Source organism: Pteropus medius, unplaced genomic scaffold (assembly GCF_902729225.1).
Source record: "Pteropus medius unplaced genomic scaffold, Ma_sr-lr_union100, whole genome shotgun sequence".
In the NCBI taxonomy this organism is placed as follows: domain Eukaryota; kingdom Metazoa; phylum Chordata; class Mammalia; order Chiroptera; family Pteropodidae; genus Pteropus; species Pteropus medius.
The window spans coordinates 302,810-319,809 of record NW_024340696.1 but is presented as its reverse complement, the minus strand read 5'-3'; the positions used below and the strand labels follow the sequence as shown (position 1 = coordinate 319,809).

Here is a 17,000-nt window from a genome sequence, read left to right as displayed (position 1 = left end):
CTTCCACCCATGGACTGCTTTTTGAGAGGGTGAGGGTAGAAACCTTTCCACTTGAGTAACCAACCCTCCTTCTGCTTGTCAATAGTGGAAATTTTTGGCTTCCTACATGATGTAGCTTGGTAGCAGGTTTTCCTTTTTCACCTTTCTGGCCAGGGTCTGAGCTGTGTGCTCATATGTTTAGTAACTGCAGCCTTTATGGGCAAAGGTAGATGCCCTCCTCTATCCCCTTTGACTCCACCAGCGCTCAGATTTTTTCACTTCATGAACTTTATTGTAAACATGTATCCCCTGGACTGTTTTACTGACCAGACTGGGAATCACGTGTAATCATTATTAAAATCTGATATTTATTGAATACCTACTAGATGCCAAGTGCCATGCTTGGTGTTTCATTTATAGTATCTATAGTCTTTACCATAGCTTTTCAAAGTATATATAATTATCCCTATTTATCAGTGAGAAAACCGAGTAAAAGATGATCACTTACCCATCATCATTCACTCATTTGGTAAGGACTTACTGCAGGCTTACGTGCCAGGGCTTGTGTTGGATGCTGTGGGCAATCATGACGAACAAAACTGATACCAGTCCTGCCCTTATGGACTAACAAATGAGTGGGAGAGGTGATATTCAGCAAATAATTTCACAGCCCGAAGCTGGTGTAATGTAGCCTAGAACCTACTCAGCTGCCTCGATGCGAACCTACGTTGACCATTTATTAGCTAGCTGACCTTGCTGCTCAGCTGCCTCGGTGCAAACCTACTTTGAACATTTATTAGCTAGCTGACCTTGGACAAGTCTCTTAACCTCGCTACACCTCATCTTCATCTTCTGTAAAAAGAGGATAATAGTAACTACCAACTTTATAGGGCTACTAGGAAGAGTGAGGGAATTAGCATACATAAAGCCCTCAAAGAAGGGTCTTGTACATTCCAGGTGTATTGTTGCTGCTGGTGGAATGAAGGAGAGGTTTAGGGTGCTGGACATATACAATAGGGCAGGACCTACTTCCACTGACATCTGATTGAGTTCTACAAGATGAATAGGAGTTAATTTGGCAAAGTGTGGCAGGGCGACAGGGTGGAGCAGGGTGTTAAAGGGATGTTCCAGGCAGAGGGAACAGCATGTGCAAAGCACAGAGATTGGGCTCACCTGAGGGACTGCATGGAGTGTGGCTGGAACACAGCAACTGGGGAGTCGTACAGGATCCGCATCTGGGAGGGAGGAGCCTGAGACAGAAATACAGCTGTCTGCAGGATCTGGGCTCTACACCACTCCAGGCCATGGGAGATAAGTGTTCGTAGCGTGAGCAAACAAGCACGTTCTCCCATTACATAGTGATGGGTGGTCAGTCCCATCACCACTGTCAAGCTGTACACATCCATTTTGCTGACTCCTCTCTTTTTGGCAATAGACTGAAACATGTGGGTTTGGATGGGGACCTTCGACACCTGGGACTCACCCAGGTGGCTGCAGCTAGAATCCCTACTCTGCAGTCACGGCCTCAGACCTAAGCCAGTGGTGTTCAGACTACTTTAGTAGTGGAAGTTCGTGTTGAAATAATCTTAGAGGAAACCCAGCATATGGAATGGGGATACACAGAGCTTCCACAGTCGAGCCACAGGCATAGGAAGGCAGAACACTTGGCCATGTCTGGTGCACCAGAGAGAATGCTAGGGCTCCAGAAAGCACAGTTAGAAAACCAAGGCTTGAGCCTAACCCCCATTTTCCAGATGTGGAAACTAAGGCCTGGAGAGGGGCTGACTACCAAGGTCACACAACTAGGGACAGACCTAGAACTGAATCCCAGACATTTGGTATCAGTTTGGTTACACTGGGATTTTCCTCCACACCACCCTGACTGCCCCCCATGCTCCTTCAGCGTGGGGTCTCGCGATGGGCGAGAGACATGTGGCTGTGATCTGGTCAAGTGTCCAGCCTCCAGCCCCAGTCAGGGCATAGAGCACGGGAGTCAAAAACCCCGAGGGCAGGCGTGGGTGGGGTGTTCGGGTTCACGACCTGGTAATACCGTGTCTTGTTCTCTCTCTTTTAATTGAGTTTGAGGTGGTTGGTTTTTGTTTCCTTAAGAAATGGAAAAGAATGAAGCTGCGTAAACACGACGGTGTTAACTCCCCGAAAAACCTCCTGCCATTTTAACTCTGTTACTGGAGAAATAAAAGAGAAATAATTTGTCCACCCACACTTAGCTCTTTCTGACGAAGGTAGGTGAATATTGCTTTGCTAATCGAGGGTGACTGCTGGAAGTGGAGCCACGCTGACTGATCCCGGATTGAGAGGAAACCACAGCAGCCCCAGAAGGAGCAGCCCACCGTGGGTCAGCAGGGCCCGAGTCATCGGCCCGCTGTCCGCCTTCCACAGGTCTCCCCCAGCCGGTAGTGATGGAGGCGCTGGACCAGGCCGAAGGGCTCACGGACTCGCAGAGAGAGATGCCACTGCCCCCATCTCCTTCACCGCCCTCAGAGCCAGCTCAGAAGCCACCACCTCAAGGCACCGGGAGCCACTCCCTCACTGTCAGGAGCAGCCTCTGCCTGTTAGCTGCCTCCCAATTCCTGGTAAGGACATCGCAGGCCTCATGAGGGCCTGCACAGAGTGTGGGTTGAGGGACAGCCTTCCACTTCCTCCCCAAGATGGCCACCTGGGGTACAGAGAGATGAGGGGCCTTCTTGGTGTTCCTCAGTGACTCCCAGCCTTTGGGCTGGCATGAGGAGAAGCCTGGAGTTCTGAGCTACAGCCTTGATAGCTAAGCCCCTTACACCCTGCCCTCCCTAACCCCAGAAGCAGAAACACAGCCCCTCCCAACCCCCTAATCCTGCAGGCATCTCTCTGAGGACTTCCTGTCTATGAAGCCAACTCTGGGAGACTTCCTTTTTTATATATGTAGCTAAGGGGTCCCCTCTAGGAAGGGCTTTCTCTTGGCTCCCTTCAGTCCACTTTTCTCCTGAGGCCTTCTCTGGGGGGCCAGGTTGAGGCGGAAGGTAAGCTCTGTGGGTGAGAATATAGGGGTGAGGAGCTCAAGCCGAACTCAGTCCGCTTGTCTCAGCTTGCCTGCGGGATGCTCTGGCTCAGCGGCTATGGCCCCATCTGGTCACAGAATGCCACAGACCTCTTCTCCTCCTTGCTCGCACTTCTGGAACAGCTGGGACCCATGGTGAGTAAGCTGTGGGGACCCCGCCTCCAGGATAGGAGGGAGCAGTTGGGGCCTGATCCAGTCCCATCAACCCCGCTGGGGCTTCTCTGAGTTCAGAAGATACTACCGCACCCCTGAAGCACTTCTCCCTGCTCCCCACCCAGACTAGTCCAAAGTTTTAAGACTCTCGGTTCTGTCCCATTGAAACAGGTGAGATCTCTTCCTCCCACCACCTTGACCTGTTTGTCTGATGTCCCCCAGGCCTGGCTGGGCAGCGGGACCTGGGAAGTCCTCAGTCTGCTGCTGGTCTCTCTGTCTGTGGTCCTCGTTACCGCCCTGGTAAGGTGCCTCCTGACCCGACCTCAGTGCTCCCCTCCTGTGACGCTGAGGCTGATCCCCACCGGCTCCCACGTGACCAACAGACTAGACGTTCTGGATAGGGCCGAGAACAGGGTATCTGCCTGCTTCAACCAGTGCGTCCAGCCTGGAGTGAGAGGCGCTTGCTTTCTTGAAAGTGGTTTGCACTGTTCTAGGCTAGGAAAAGAAGCTGAGGCAAAGAGAAGAGTGGAGTAGGAACCCCCATACCCCACCGAGAAGCCCTCAGTCCACCAGCAGCTGAGGTTTGGAGGAGGGAGGAGGGCTGGAAGGACAAGATGGGGAGCAGAGCCTTCCACCTAGGTGAGGGGCAGTGCCTTGCACATAGCTCCTAGGAGAGCTGGACTGCTCTAGACACGTCAAGGCGCAGGGAGCTCAATCCCATGGGTAGGTAGCCCATCAGCCAGGGGCTGGCGCATGGTCCCAGGTCCATGATACCATGTACCCCCAACTAGGTGTGGCACCTTCTGAGGGCTCCCCCAGAGCCACCCACCCCACTGCCCCCTGAGGACAGGCGCCAGTCGGTGAGCCGCCAGCCCTCCTTCACCTACTCCGAGTGGATGGAGGAGAAGGTAGAGGATGACTTCCTGGACCTGGATGCCGTCCCTGAGACTCCCGTGTTTGACTGCGTGATGGACATCAAGCCTGAGACTGACCCCGCCTCACTGACCGTCAAGTCCATGGGTCTGCAGGAGAGGTGGGAGGGGTGGAGGAGGGGTGGGCTCTATGGGCCCTGGAGCCCTCATCTCCCGATCAGAAGGGCAGATGCCTGACTGTAACTCCCAGTGCCCAGGACTGAGCTGACCTCATAGCTTAGCCAGTGTAGACACATGCTCTTCAGATCTGATGGACTTAGATAAGAATGCCCCAAGGTGAATGCTAAGAAACACTATTGCTGCACACAAACACATAGGCATACGCAAGTGCGTACACAGGCACACTCGCACATACACTCCTGTGCTCAAGTAAGTTTGGGTAGGTTTTTTTACTGCAGGAGTTTAACATGCTTGCGTTTGTCGTAAATCAACAAAGGGATAATGTGCGGTATTCCTCCAAGTCGCCTGACCGCAGAACTCTCTTGATAGAGTTTCTCGTAGTGTTCCACAGAGCACGCTTGGGGAGGTATTGACACCCTGTGTTCAGAGCCCAGCTGGGTAAGCCAGATCACACCAGGTTTGAGTTGCCTGCATGATGTCATAAAAAGAGCACTGGATGAGGAGTCAGAAAACCTAGCTTTTTGTTTCAGCTCTGCCACCCTTTACTGCGTGAGCTTGGGCAATTCTTGTCCCCTCACTGAGACTCAGTTTGCCTTTCTGTATAATGAGGGCCCTTGTTCTGTGCCTTTAGACACTGAACACAGTAGTTTGTCCAGGGTAGACATCCTTGTCGCTGCTGTGCTGCCCTCGGAACTCCCTTTTTCCATGACAGCCAAGAGTCCCGGCCTCTCCTGGATGAGAAATCCTTGGCATTGGCAACCTGGGCCCAGGCTGCCGGGCCCAGGACCATGGTACAGAGGGCCGAGCCCTGCTTCTCCGCTCTAGGCAGGTGCCCTCTCTCTGAGAGCTTCCCAGGGGCCACAGGGCTGGACACTACCTCCAGTAAGTGACAGAGGAGAGTCCAGGGGAGGGCTGTGTTGAGGTTGCCTCAGATGGAACCTTTGGAACTGGGGTCCCCAACTCCCCACTGAGTTAGCTACTCCACTGGAAGAGGCAGGATGTGGGGAGTCAGGCCTAAGCCTTGGGGCTGAGACTCGTGCTTCTTATATCAAGGATGCTGTCTGGAGCCAACCCTCTTCCCACCCCTGATCTCTCCCTCCCTCATCTTCCGGCTCCAAGGTCCCCAACCGATGCCCCTCCCTGTCCCTGAGACTCACTCCTCTTTTCCCGGTCCTTCCAGGAGGGGCTCCAACGTCTCCCTGACCCTGGACATGTGCACGCCGGGCTGCAGCGAGGAGGGCTTCGGCTATCTCATGTCTCCACGCGAGGAGTCGGCCCGCGAGTATCTGCTCAGCGCCTCTCGTGTCCTCCAGGCCGAGGAGCTTCACGAAAAGGCCCTGGACCCCTTCCTGCTGCAGGCAGAATTCTTTGTGAGTCCCCTGAGCCGGCTGCCCCACAGTAGTCAGACCTCTCCACTCATGTCTATCACCCGCCTAGCAAGGCAGTAAGCAGGTGCCTAGAACTCAGCGCCTGATAGACTAACATCATTTCATTACCAGCTGTCCTCCTATCTTGAGCAAGCTGTTTGCTCTCTGGGCCTCAGTTTTCTCATCTGGAAAATGGGGATAAAAATAATAGGGATGTTGCAAAAATTAAAGAGCTCACGAACATGTGCAAAGCGCCCATCCGGGTGATTGGTGTACAGTGGCATTCCAAAGTCTTTATTGCCCAGAACTGCGCTTTGAAAGCCATAGAAAGCCTTCTCGTTGACTCGCATTTTCCCACCCTCCTGTCTGACATCACCAAACACCGTTCCCCACCTCTGTGGCTCTAGCTTAAGGTGCTCCTAATTACTTCCTCTCCAGACCTCTGCAACAGCTTCCAGCTGCCTCCTGTTGGACTTTAAGAGGCCCAATAAATGACATCCCTGTTTTACCTGCCTGAGCTCTCGGCCAGTTAAGACCTAAGACCTAGGAGATCACAATATCACCTTTATTTTTGTTGGTAAAGGCTAGGTTTAAAATGAGGCTTACTTATGTAGCAATAGTGAGCTTCCTAATACTGACCTCCAGAATTATCAGACTTTCCACCCCCTCCAGGCAGTGTTGGCACATCCTAGTCTTGCCCCATGAGACGTTCCTGTAATTCTTTCCTGGAAAGAGGGCCCCAAGCGGAGGAGGGAAGAAGGAAGGGGCTGGGGCCCAAAAGCCCGTTCCTCAATCAGATGTATCTATCGGGTTACTCTGTGGGCAGGATGGGTGAGAGGTCATGAGTATTTGGGGAAAGTTCCTCCTGGAAGAAGCCAGAGCAGAATGACTCTCCCCTCTGAGAAGAGCTCCATCACCCAGTGATCCACTGCTCCAGATTCTGTAGAACTTGGCATGGCCTCCACTACCCAAATTGGGGCTAGCCTCAGCCCCTTTTTCAGCCTTATACCTCCCAACCCCTTCAGGGACTGTCTTCTTCAAACTGGGCCGGCACCACTGTGTTTTTCTCCTCCCGGGCCTTTCCCTACATCATCCCACACCCTGGATGCCCCTAGACAGCCTTCCTGGACCAGCCCAGCATCTATCTGCTCCCGCTCTAAGTTCCCACCGCCATCACCTCCCCTTGAAGAAAGGAGTTGCATCCTTCCTATCATTTCCTGTTCAGTAGATCGCCAGTTTTGCCCAGAAAAAGGAACACAGCCTGCACATCCACTCCATGGGTGTTTTTGCACATGTCTTTTATTCTTTTGATTCTCAACAACCCTAGAAAGTGAGTATTACAATCCTCATTTTACAAAGCATATACTCAGTGGGTCCAAACACAGTGAACGCTATAAAATTTTGTGGTCACATGCTAAACCGTGTGGACAGAGAAAGGGAGTGAAGAGGCAAGAGACACTGGGAAGTCATCGCAGAGGACACGGGGGAAGGTGATGCTGGAGGGGAACTTTCCAGGGTGGAATGATTTGGAGGTTGAAGAGAGGTGTTCCCTGCAAATGGAATGCCATGAGCTGAGACCTGGAGGTAAGATGGAGAATGGCATATTAGCAATAGGAAGAGACCAGCATTGCTAGAGAGTGGGTCTCTTGAGAGCAAGCTGGTGGTAAAGAAAGCCCAGATCCCAGAAGACCTCACATTCCAAGCAGGGAAGTTCAGACTTGGAGCTCCTGACACAGAATGTGATTGAGAGATGCACATACAGCCCTAGGAGCTCAGAAGGAGGCTCCTTTTCTTGCTAGAGAATCAGGGAAGGCTTCTTGGAGGAGGTGGCATTTAAGACAGATAGGACATGAGAAGATGAGAATGGGGTGGATATTATGACAGAGCAAACCGCACAACCCAAGGTCCTGAGGTGAGGATGTCCAGAACGGGAACACAGATCTACAAAGCCACTTTGTGGCTGCAGCACAGGGAGTGCGGAAGAAGGCAGTGAGTGATTGGCCAGGTCGCGTTTTCTCTGGTTCTTTTTTCATCAACCATTTATTGCGGTCTGCTGTGTGCCAGACTGGCCCTCAATAAACAGTAGTCATAATAACATTTATTATGCATTCAGTATGTGCCAGGCACTGTTCTAAATGCTTTTTATGTACACGAACTCATTTTATAGTAGTGTTTGTTGAATGACTCCATGCACTTAAGCCAGCCCCGGTAGTAGATGTTGGGGGCACAGCAGCCCCTGGATTCAAACATCTGTGAGAGGCAGCCCCTAGCTACTCACACCCCCGTGTCCTCCTCCTGCAGGAAATCCCCATGAACTTCGTGGATCCAAAAGAGTACGACATCCCTGGGCTGGTGCGGAAGAACCGATACAAAACCATCCTTCCCAGTGAGTACTCACTGCCCCGGAGGTGGGCGCAGGTACACCCTCACTTAGGTGCACCCTCACCTTGAGGAAGACCTTAACTCAGAGCTGCCTCCAGGGTCATGAGGAGAAGGGACAGAGGGCGGGAGCCTCCTGGTGAGGGCAGAGGTTAGTTCATTCCTTCACACAGCACTCTCCAGACTATTGCCCTGGACAAGTGTTGTGCTGGGCTCTGTGGAAACCCAGAAAGAAAGAGCGCCGATAACAGCAGCTCCTACACAGCGCGTGGTGACCAAAGCGTTTTCACATCCTTTGGCTTTTCAGAGTGGGCAGATTTTGAGGGGAGAAGATTAAGGCTCAGAGAGGTTAAGTGGCTCATCCACAGTCACACAGCCAGGAAGTACAGAACTGAGTTTTAAATCAGGCCTCTGGGATGCCAGGATTTGGCTCTTTTATCTGTCTCAAGTTTAGTTAGTCCAGATTGTGCGTCCTCTAAGAGGCAGAGTCACCCTATAAAGAAATGAGCTGCCTGTTGGATAGTAGGCGCCCGTCAGTCAAAATGTTCAAGCAAGGCAGTCTCCTGGAAGTTCTGATAGGAATTTTCCCCCTTCGGGGGTGGTTAGAACAGGTGACCAAATGTTTCTTTTTCAGCCCTAGCATGTCATTTTCAGGTAACTTTAATCAAGCCCCTGTGTGCCTATCACTCTGCCATGTTCTGGCCCCAGGCCCGAGGGCTAGCTTGGGGGGTAACTTGTTGAAAGTGAATCCCCACAAACGTACTCCTCTCAGTTTATGGAGTGACGAGGCTTTAAAAAAGCAGTTTTGCCATCAGCATCTCTAACAACATGTAAGATGTCATGACTTATTTTTAACTTTTAAAATATCGACTTGTGGTTGCTATGGTTACACAGTCTCTAGGTAGTTCCGGTTAAACAAAGCACCGTTTAAGGCCAGGATGCATTATGCAGGGCTGCTCACCTCTTCCTTCATCTTGCTCCTTACCACCCACCTAGGCCCACCTGGAGGGAGTGGCTCAGGTACCCCAGAACCTAGGTCTTTGCTGGTCACTCAGAATGGCCCCTGGGGGAGGATAGAGCTAGGCTATTACTCCACCTGGCACTGGATTGCTAAGAGGTCTTGAGCCACCTCCAGTGGTGCCCTGAGCCTCCAGGCCTCTGAGCCCAACAGAGAACCTTCTCTGTAGCCAAGAAGAATTGACCCTGTGCCCTCAGAGACTGGGATAGAAACAGTGGGGGGCAGGTGACAAGAAGGCAGGTTGGTTTTGGCAGAGGCCCCCTTTCAGATCCAGGACACCCTAAGGTTTGTTCTCACCTTCATTCTGCACATGTTTCCTGAGCCCCTACCCCCATGGCTGAAAATTCAGACATGAATGAGACACAGACTCTGCCCTTAGGAAGCTCACAGGCTAGTGGGAGAGACAGATCTGTGGACGGTTACAGTACAGAATCACCAGTAACCCAGCAGGCAGCACAAAGATGCAGGAGAACAATTTCTATTGCGCTACTGTGTTCCAAGCACTGAAATAGTGCCTGGCACATAGTAGACATTGTGCACCTATCTGAATGAGTGAACGAATGGGTGAATGAATGACTGCAAATGAATGAATGAATACCTATCACATCCAGCTCCCCCTCTCCATCCTCATGGCCAAATAAATGACTTTTTGGGTGTTGGGCTTTCTATGTTGCCCAGTTTCCGGGGGTGCCTTTTACACAGACTGCAATGACATATGCCCTCTGACCCCTGACACTTGTTACTTGGATCATTGCAGTAATCTTCTGACTAGTCTCCTGCCTCCCACATTCTCTCCTGTCCATTTTCCACCATGTCACCAAAATTATGCAAAACAGATACCCAGTTGTGTCATTCTCCTCCTCAAACACTTGGGTCACTCTGTAATCCTTGGGTTTAGGTCCAGCCTTATAAGTGTGGTTTATAAGACCCTTCGTCAATAGGTTCCTCTCTAGCTCATCTCTCACCAGGCCCCACCTTGCCCTGTGTACTTGAATCAGACATAACGGTGTTCCCTGCTACTTCTACTGGTCCCTCAAACCCAGCACAGGAAGCCTTACCACCCTAGACAAATCTAAGGGCCCCTCTATCTCCTCATCTCCGGTGCTCACACTACTTGTCAGCCTGCGCAATCCTTGGAGACAGGGACTATATCTTGTTTATGTAAGAGATTCTACTCTCATGCGCAGTGCCAGGCACAGAAGCTGTGCTCACTAGGGTCAGTAGGACCATTCCCATTCTCACAGTGGTTCTTTAATATTAAAAGACCCCGGTGTCTTGCGAGAGGGGACAGTGCCCACTTCCAGCACCTAACCTGGGCAGGCTCTGACAAGGAGAAGGGAGATGGCCCATGCATCACTCCCTGCTCCTCTTTTCTGCTGGTCACCCAGAGCACCTCTTCTGTGTACCCCTGCTCTTCTTACCCTCACTCTTGTCCACTGCTGACACCCCTCTGTACCCCTGTCAACAGAGCTGCCCCACCCCCACCTACCCCCATCCCAAAATCGCCTGCCAAAACCTCAGGCGCTGGGGCTGGGCATAAAAGAGCTGGAGAGCGAAAGCTTGTGCCATTTCTCCTGCTGGGTTTGGGATTATTCTTTTTACTCGTTAACTCATGGTAAAATTTGTAATTATGGTGATAATAAGAGCCGTGAACTGCTGTGTAGTATTTCTGTATGCTGGGCCAAGTCACCGGTCTAAGGACTTGGTAAAGGTCACTCCTTTACCCTTTACATGAGGATGACATTGTGTTGCAAGGAATGTTCCCTTACAACACAATGTTTATAGATAAGGCACAAGGAGATAGAGTAAATGGCCCACTGTGGTACTGCTAGTAAGTCAGAGCCAGGACTCGAACCCAGGCGCTCTGGCTCAGGAGTAGACTCTTAACCACTCCCCTGTGCCACATTTGAGAGTTTCATGTTGTGCATGCTGGAAGTGCCTTTAATCCAGCCCTCCCTTTGTAGGAGAGAAGCTGAGACTCAGGGAAGGAATAAGACAGCTGGTGACAAAGCTAGACCACAACCAGTAACCCGGGCCCCCAGCCACCTTCCTGCCCACCCCACACACCATCCCCATATCGGTCCTAATTTCTGGAGGCTGACAGAATAGTCAATACAGAGAGGCTCTAGCTGAAACAAAACAGATCCTACTCCAGGAGGAAGAGCAGGAAGTTATGAGGTTCGACATGAGAATAGATTGAAGAGAAAAAAAAAACAAAGATGTGTCTGTGGCTAAGACCCTGCAGTCTCATCTGAGACGTGGACGGCTTTACTCCTTTTATCCTAATGTTCTCCCTCAGCTTTTATCCTCCATATCTTAACAGTCTTTTGTAGTTATAAAGTACTTTACGGTTTACATAGCACTTTCACAGCTGTTTTCTCATTTATCTTCCCAACACTCCTAGGAAGTAGGGATCTTTACCCTCAGACAGGAAAACTCAGGCTTAGAAAGGCCGTGTGCTTTACAAATGTGCACAGCATGTTGATGAGTGTATACTCAAACTCTTGCCGTCCAGGATGTGAACCCTAGGTAATTCCTTCCATTACTTAGCTTTTTTTTTCTCCAAAACATAAGGCACAGTGAGTATAGGGAGGTTCAGGGACATGGACGGGCAAGGGGCAGGCATCGATGCCACAGAGGCAGAGACACAAGGCCTCGCATTCCACCCTCCTCTTCAGCCTGGGCCCCCATCTGCCTCAGTGGGCCATGGGATGGATCAGTGTTTTGCTACTGAGCAGGGGAAGAAGGAACTTCGGGAGTCCCAGAAGAAACGTGGGTGCTGTGAATGGACCAGACAAGGTGGGCCCTGCCCCATAGGGATTACACATGTCAGATCCCAGCCTCACCTGTCTCCCCTACCCCAGACCCTCACAGCAGAGTGTGTCTGACCTCACCAGACCCTGACGACTCTCTGAATTCCTACATCAACGCCAACTACATCCGGGTACGTAGTCCCATCCTGATGGCCTCTCCCTGAAAAGGAGACCCAACCCAATGGGATCCATCTTCCCAGCTTGTCCCTAAGCCAGTGTGGCTGCTGCCAGCCCCAGGGAGGAACCCAAGTATAGGGACTGGGCCCCGGGAACATTGCACCTGACCCTGACAGCCTGGACTTGGCTGGCCACAGGGCTACGGTGGGGAGGAGAAGGTGTACATCGCCACTCAGGGACCGATCGTCAGCACCGTCGGTGACTTCTGGCGCATGGTGTGGCAGGAGCACACGCCTATCATTGTCATGATCACCAACATCGAGGAGATGAATGAGGTAGGCACCCCTGTATCATTACCAGATGTCGGCTGCTTTGTGCCCATGCTAAGCATCTTGTTTCCTTATTAATGCCTGCAACAATCTTGTGATGTTAGTAGTTAGTAGTTCACTCCCCTGTCAAGGTGAGGAAGTATGAGGCTCAGCGAGGGTAAGTCGTTTGCTCAGGGCCACACAGATAGTCGGAGGCAGAGCCTGTAGCCTCTCTACCTCCAGGCAGATCTTAAGCAGGATGCTCTGCTGCCTCCCAGCCTCCCAGAGCTGACGCTGGCTACTTCTATACCTGTAACAGCCCATTTAATTGAACCCCTAGAAAAGTCCTTTGAAATGGCTGTTACTCCCATTTTCCAGATGAGGAAACTGAGGCTCAGAAAAGGGAAGAAACTTACAGGTTCTGAAGATGAGATTTGAATCCAATACTCTGACTGCAAACCTGTTGCCCTTTTATATCTCTCCTCGCCAACCCTGGAGGGGCACCGGGGAGAACGTGGTTGGGGAACTGGGAGGGTATCGCATCCTGATCTGGGCCCCTACAGAAGTGCACCGAGTACTGGCCAGAGGAGCAGGTGGTGTATGACGGTGTCGAGATCACTGTGCGGAAAGTCATTCACACTGAGGATTACCGGCTGCGACTCATCTCTCTCAGGGTGAGAGGCCTGGGAATGGGCGGGGCAGGGAGGATGGGGGTGGGAGCTTGGCTGAGGACTCCACAGAGCACAGGGCCCCAAAGTCCACTCTAGCTGAAATGAAGGCCTGTGTCTCCTAGGATTTACTGATGAGCCAGAAACAGGACAAACCTCAATTGTATTTCATGCTATTAGGCTCTCTGTGTGTATACACTGTCATTCATAATGCCTTCCAGCTCTGCTTCAAATGCACCCAAATCTAGGACTGTCTAGATAAGGCGTCTTCAACTGCCTCCAGCGGTGTTCTTATAACTGAATACCACGATGACATCTAGATCCCAGCTAAAAGCATCCCCTTCACCTGGGATACTGGGCATCTGGCCTGTAGTACCAAATCTGTCCACGAGAGGACAGGCACTCCTTGCTGCATTTGGGTTGCATAAGGCGATTGTGATTACAGAAAAGGGAAAAAAGGAAAACACAAAATATGAGCAATACAAAACAGCCCAGAAGAGTGGGGGGAGGCATCCTCCCACCCTGAAGTTGTGCTTCTTCCAAGAGCAGCATAATAGAAGAGACTGTTCCTTTGGAGGATCAGTGTGTTCTGTTTTTGAGCAGTGTTATGAGCCATGTTTGGGGAACGCCGAGCCACTGTGATAACCCCAAAAACTGGAAGCGGTGAGCCAGGCACCAGGAAGCTGACCCCCGACCCAAAAATAGCTTGAGAGGTCCACAGGGTCCAGCTCAAGGCCTGAGACTTGTTCCTCTGAGCTGTTCCATCTCCACCTGAGCAGCTCTGAGGTATAGGCCTGGCCAGAGGGCAGAAAGGGCCAGGAGGTGGGGAGACCAGAGGCTGTGGTAGCTGTCAGAGTCAGATAACCCAGGGCCTCAAGGAATTAGCTTCCTTTTCGCCTAGAAAGAGAGGCTGAGGGGAGGTGAGGGCCGTCTCATGTCAGTGCCAATAGGACTGGTTAGGGAAGAACTGACTGGGGCCATTGGGGGTTGGGAGGTATTTACTTCTTTCCATAAACCTTTACAAGAAACTGCCCTAGTTCTGGCTTGGGTGCTGGGAACACAGAGCTGTTCAAAGCCTGGACTGTCCTCAAGGAACACCCATAAAATGGTAAGTACTGAGCTAGGGATAGGTTAAGATCACAGAAGAAGGACACTCCTCCAGCTGGGGTGCTCAGGGAGGGCTTCCTGAAAGTGGTGATGCTGTATGGGGTTTTGAAGGATGAGTGAGAGTTGACCAAAGGGCAAACAAGTGGGGAGAGCATTCCAGGCAGAGAATAATGTGAAAGTAAGGGCATGGACGATAGGACAACTGTATGTGCATATGTGTGTGTTTGGGGGGTGGGGGGCGGGGCAGAGGTTTTATCTACAAACCATTAGGAGTGCAGGAGCATCAAGTACCAGTACGCAGAGCCGGGAGATGGGTCTAGAAAGGTAGAACCTGCAAGACGTGTTTTATTTGCCAAGCTGAAGACTAAGGAGAGTGGGTTTTGTTCATAGAGCAGTAAGAACCATGGAAGGCTTCTGAGCAGCAGAGCAGCATGTCCAGATTTGTGCTGTAGACAGACCATTTTGACTGGTGTGAAGATGGGGCTGTCGGGGGGAGGGAGAGGTCTACACAGGGGAGAGATGGTAAAGGCCAAAGTGGAAGAGGCGGTGGTGGTAGGGAGGGGGCCTAGAGGAGAGGGAGAGAAGTGGCAACACTTGCCAAGGGTGGGGGTGAGCTGGCCGAGCATAGCAAGGCAACAGGAAGGGTCTCAGAGCTCTGGTTATGTGACGAAGGGGTGACTGGGCTGTTTGTTAAGATAAGGCACTGAGAAACAGGAATGAATTGGAGAGGATCTCTTTGCCTCTCTCGGATGACGCTGGAGTTGCTGGGGCAGAACCGATGTGAAGACTGACGCTAACCCCTCTGATCAGCTCCCACTACCAAGTTGGGGTTGGGTCTCTTGTCTGGTACCACTGGGCGATGTGATGTAGATGGCCAAGGCCAGAGGTCCCACACCCTGTGTCCTCCCTCTTATGTTCTTCCTCCTCCAATCCCATCTCCATCTCTGGGCTGGTTTGTGCGCTCAGAGAGCTCAAATGTATCTTGGGTGGGCCTCTGTCTCCTGGACAGAGCGGGACTGAAGAGCGAGGCCTGAAGCATTACTGGTTCACATCCTGGCCTGACCAGAAGACTCCAGACCGGGCCCCCCCACTCCTACACCTGGTTCGAGAGGTGGAGGAGGCCACCCAGCAGGAGGGGCCTCACTGCGCCCCCATCATCGTCCACTGCAGGTGGGTCCTCCTAGCCACCAGCCAGGGCCGGGCAGCACCCCCGACAGCTGCCTCGCCCCCTCACCCCGCCCATCCCCTCGGCCCTCAGCGCAGGGATTGGGAGGACTGGCTGCTTCATTGCCACCAGCATCTGCTGCCAGCAGCTGCGGCAGGAGGGTGTGGTGGACATCCTGAAGACCACGTGCCAGCTCCGTCAGGACAGGTCAGCCCACAGGCGGGGCAGGGGCACATGAAGAGCTAGAGCCTTAGGGGCAGAAGGGAGAGACTGACACATGCACGGGGTGAGGGGCAGGTGGACACGCCAGGTATGGACCGGCTGGCTGACATGAGGTAGGGAAGACAGATGGGAACAGGCACTGGTTCTGGGCAGCTGGTGGCTGGATAAAGAGGGAAGAGAAATAGCTGGTGGCCAGAAGGCTAGGGGCTGAGAATGGTGGGACGTGTCATCTCTGTTCTGCTATCTGTGCCAGAGCTGGGAGGGACAAGGAGGAGCAGAGGGAAGTGGCTGGAAAGGGTTGGCCTCTCCAAGCTGAATAAAGACAAGGCCACTCGTGAATGATTGGTACTCCATGGGTTTGGGGGGGCACCCTCCCACAGCCCATCCCTCGACAACCCCATCCCCACTGTGTGTCTCTGCTGGGCAGGGGCGGCATGATCCAGACCTGCGAGCAGTACCAGTTTGTGCACCATGTCATGAGCCTCTATGAGAAGCAGCTGTCCCGCCAGTCCCCAGAGTGACCTCACTCCTCCTCTGAGGTCCTCTGGGCACCACCCAGCCTGAATCTGGGCCCTTACCCCAGCCACCCCTGCTCCCTGCCCTGCCTCTCCTGCTTCCTTCTCTTCAGCCTGGCCCCTGCCCCCCAACATAGCTCTTCCTACTGTATATACTGGGGAGTAGGGTAGGGCGGGGGAGGAATGTGCCAGGCCAGGCCTGGGGCCCCAGGACCTGACACACACACCATTCAGACCTGGGGCCGCAGTTTTTAATGACGGTTCCATTGCTACTTGACCCAAAATGTTTCTGTGTCGCACTCCAAGTGTCCTACCACAGCGTATTCTGTCTGTCTATCCATCCATCTCTGCTGTCTGTACCGGACACTGTGTCTCCTCAGCCCGGGAAAGGGGTAATGAGCTCCAGCCCCTAAGTAGCCCAGGCAGAGGTGCCTGCCTCAGGCCCCTACCCCACTTCTCCCAACAGGCAGATTGCATTTTGCCTCCAGTCACTGGGACCAGAGTGGGGAGAGGGCCCTGAGGACCTGGAGGTCAGGCATGGGGTGCTTCTGAGAGGAGAGGGAGATCTCAGTGGGGGGAGAGCTCTCTGGATTGGTGGGGAGAGGAGTATCACAGCCTGTATGGCCTCTGAGTGTCAGATGCCCTCAGGAGGCAGTGATTAGCCTGAGGCATTGGGGAGGAAGAGGACGAATGGGGGCCGTGAACCCAGAGGACCTGGGCCCTGGTGGGGCGGGAGGGAGAGGGGGAGCACCGAGAGTGGGGTGGGGACTCGGCCCCAGATCTGTGTGAAACATTTTTCTGTGTTACTGTGGAAAAGCCTTCCCAGAAGTCTTGCTGCGTATAGCTCTGCGTGTGTTCCCGTGTTCATGCGTGTTGAGAGCCCGTCATCAGGGTATGCATGACTCTTTGGCAACATGTGTTATCTTGGAGCCACGTGTTTTTATTGCTGACTTTAAATATTTATTCCACGGCAGACAGAGACACTCGGTGTCTTTTTATAATTTGCTCGTGGTCATTGAATAGAGCAATAAACAGAGCATTTTGAGCAAAACCAGCCTCCTGGGTTTGTGTGATTGCCTCTC

General features: G+C 52.5%; 1 protein-coding gene across 13 annotated transcripts in view; it reads left to right on the top strand.

Annotated features, from left to right (window-relative positions):
* The window catches only part of PTPN5 (protein tyrosine phosphatase non-receptor type 5), a 55,614-nt gene extending 38,645 nt beyond the window's left edge, over positions 1-16,969 (top strand). For 12 of the 13 annotated variants that reach the window (XM_039865544.1, XM_039865469.1, XM_039865509.1 and 9 more), the window contains 12 exons: positions 2,380-2,573; positions 3,062-3,169; positions 3,359-3,487; positions 3,979-4,220; positions 5,420-5,609; positions 7,908-7,992; positions 11,868-11,947; positions 12,131-12,268; positions 12,805-12,915; positions 15,026-15,186; positions 15,275-15,388; positions 15,831-16,969. In XM_039865544.1, the coding sequence (XP_039721478.1) occupies positions 2,380-2,573; positions 3,062-3,169; positions 3,359-3,487; positions 3,979-4,220; positions 5,420-5,609; positions 7,908-7,992; positions 11,868-11,947; positions 12,131-12,268; positions 12,805-12,915; positions 15,026-15,186; positions 15,275-15,388; positions 15,831-15,924 (1,646 nt within the window). In that variant the 3' untranslated portion in view covers positions 15,925-16,969. The remainder of the gene's footprint in view (positions 1-2,379; positions 2,574-3,061; positions 3,170-3,358; positions 3,488-3,978; positions 4,221-5,419; positions 5,610-7,907; positions 7,993-11,867; positions 11,948-12,130; positions 12,269-12,804; positions 12,916-15,025; positions 15,187-15,274; positions 15,389-15,830) is intronic. The other variant, XM_039865477.1, reaches the window with a different exon arrangement.
* The last annotated feature ends 31 nt before the right edge of the window (positions 16,970-17,000 follow it).